This window comes from Sphaeroforma arctica (assembly GCF_001186125.1).
Source record: "Sphaeroforma arctica JP610 unplaced genomic scaffold supercont1.9723, whole genome shotgun sequence".
Classification (NCBI taxonomy): domain Eukaryota; class Ichthyosporea; order Ichthyophonida; genus Sphaeroforma; species Sphaeroforma arctica.
Window position 1 is genome coordinate 1 of NW_014030835.1, and position 1,035 is coordinate 1,035.

Consider the following 1,035-nt stretch of genomic DNA (forward strand, 5'->3'; position numbering starts at 1 on the left):
ATATATACTGGGTATGAATTTTTGTATATTTTTATAATTTTGAATACCCAAATTAGACTTGATTTGACCAAAACCATATGAATGTTTTTAAACTGTGCGACTATACGACAGCGAGTTGCTTTGTCTTGTTATATGACATAACTTTGTGGCACGTGGAAACCTCATAGGTTGGCTTCGTACCTCCGATTTGCTATATGCAATGGCGTATGGAAGCAATCGCACTGTGGCCGTTTTGCACATACCTACAAAGGGTTATCATTTTCATGCATGTATACTCACACATCCCTTAAGACACTGTGGCGGGCTCCTTTGCGGATTAGCATCGATGAGCAGGTGATGCAAATTAAAACGGAACATATCATATCAGTCTCAAAACGCAGAAACAGCATGACTATCCCTCCTCATTGCGAATACGTACAACCGATAAAACTTCGATTCCAGATGTATCAAAACAAGTCGTACTTTGAGGAGGAGCGTATGCCACGGAAGGTTCTGAAACTGCGACACTATAGCAAATGTGCCAATTCAGAGGACATTCATGCAGCTGTAGGGAAGTACCCGTTCACAATCTTTCCCATCGACAATGAGACAGACTCGGAGGGTGAGTTGATTGGGTGTTCCTTGTTCACAGACCGCGACTGCATATGTGTAAGACAGCTACGGTTGATATGTTTTTCCCATAGCTCTATTTGTATATGTATTTGTATACATAGTCCCACTTCTTTTATTGTAGATACGACAAGGAATGTTCTGTATTCAATGCTCTGTTCCTAATTTAGAGAATAAGTGGTGAGCTGATTTGTTATGCGCAATGGTTGGTTCATATGTTTGTGCACTCTCTCTTCTAGATTGTACATCCATTTATTTTAAGTTTTATTCTATCTATAAAAAAAATATGTAGTATCTATCCAGTATATATCTATTCAGTATATATATATATATATATATATATATGTATATATATATATATGTATATATATATATATATATATATATATATATATATTATTACTACTTACTACTAGTGTACTACTA

At 35.8% G+C, this 1,035-nt stretch overlaps 1 protein-coding gene across 1 annotated transcript; it reads left to right on the forward strand.

Moving 5' to 3' along the window:
* Window positions 1-387: 387 nt before the first annotated feature.
* On the forward strand, window positions 388-601 carry SARC_17088 (hypothetical protein; the record flags this gene model as incomplete). Its single annotated transcript, XM_014288812.1, has 1 exon — window positions 388-601. A coding segment is annotated over one exon (214 nt), but the record flags the coding sequence as incomplete, so codon positions are not given.
* Window positions 602-1,035: the final 434 nt, after the last annotated feature.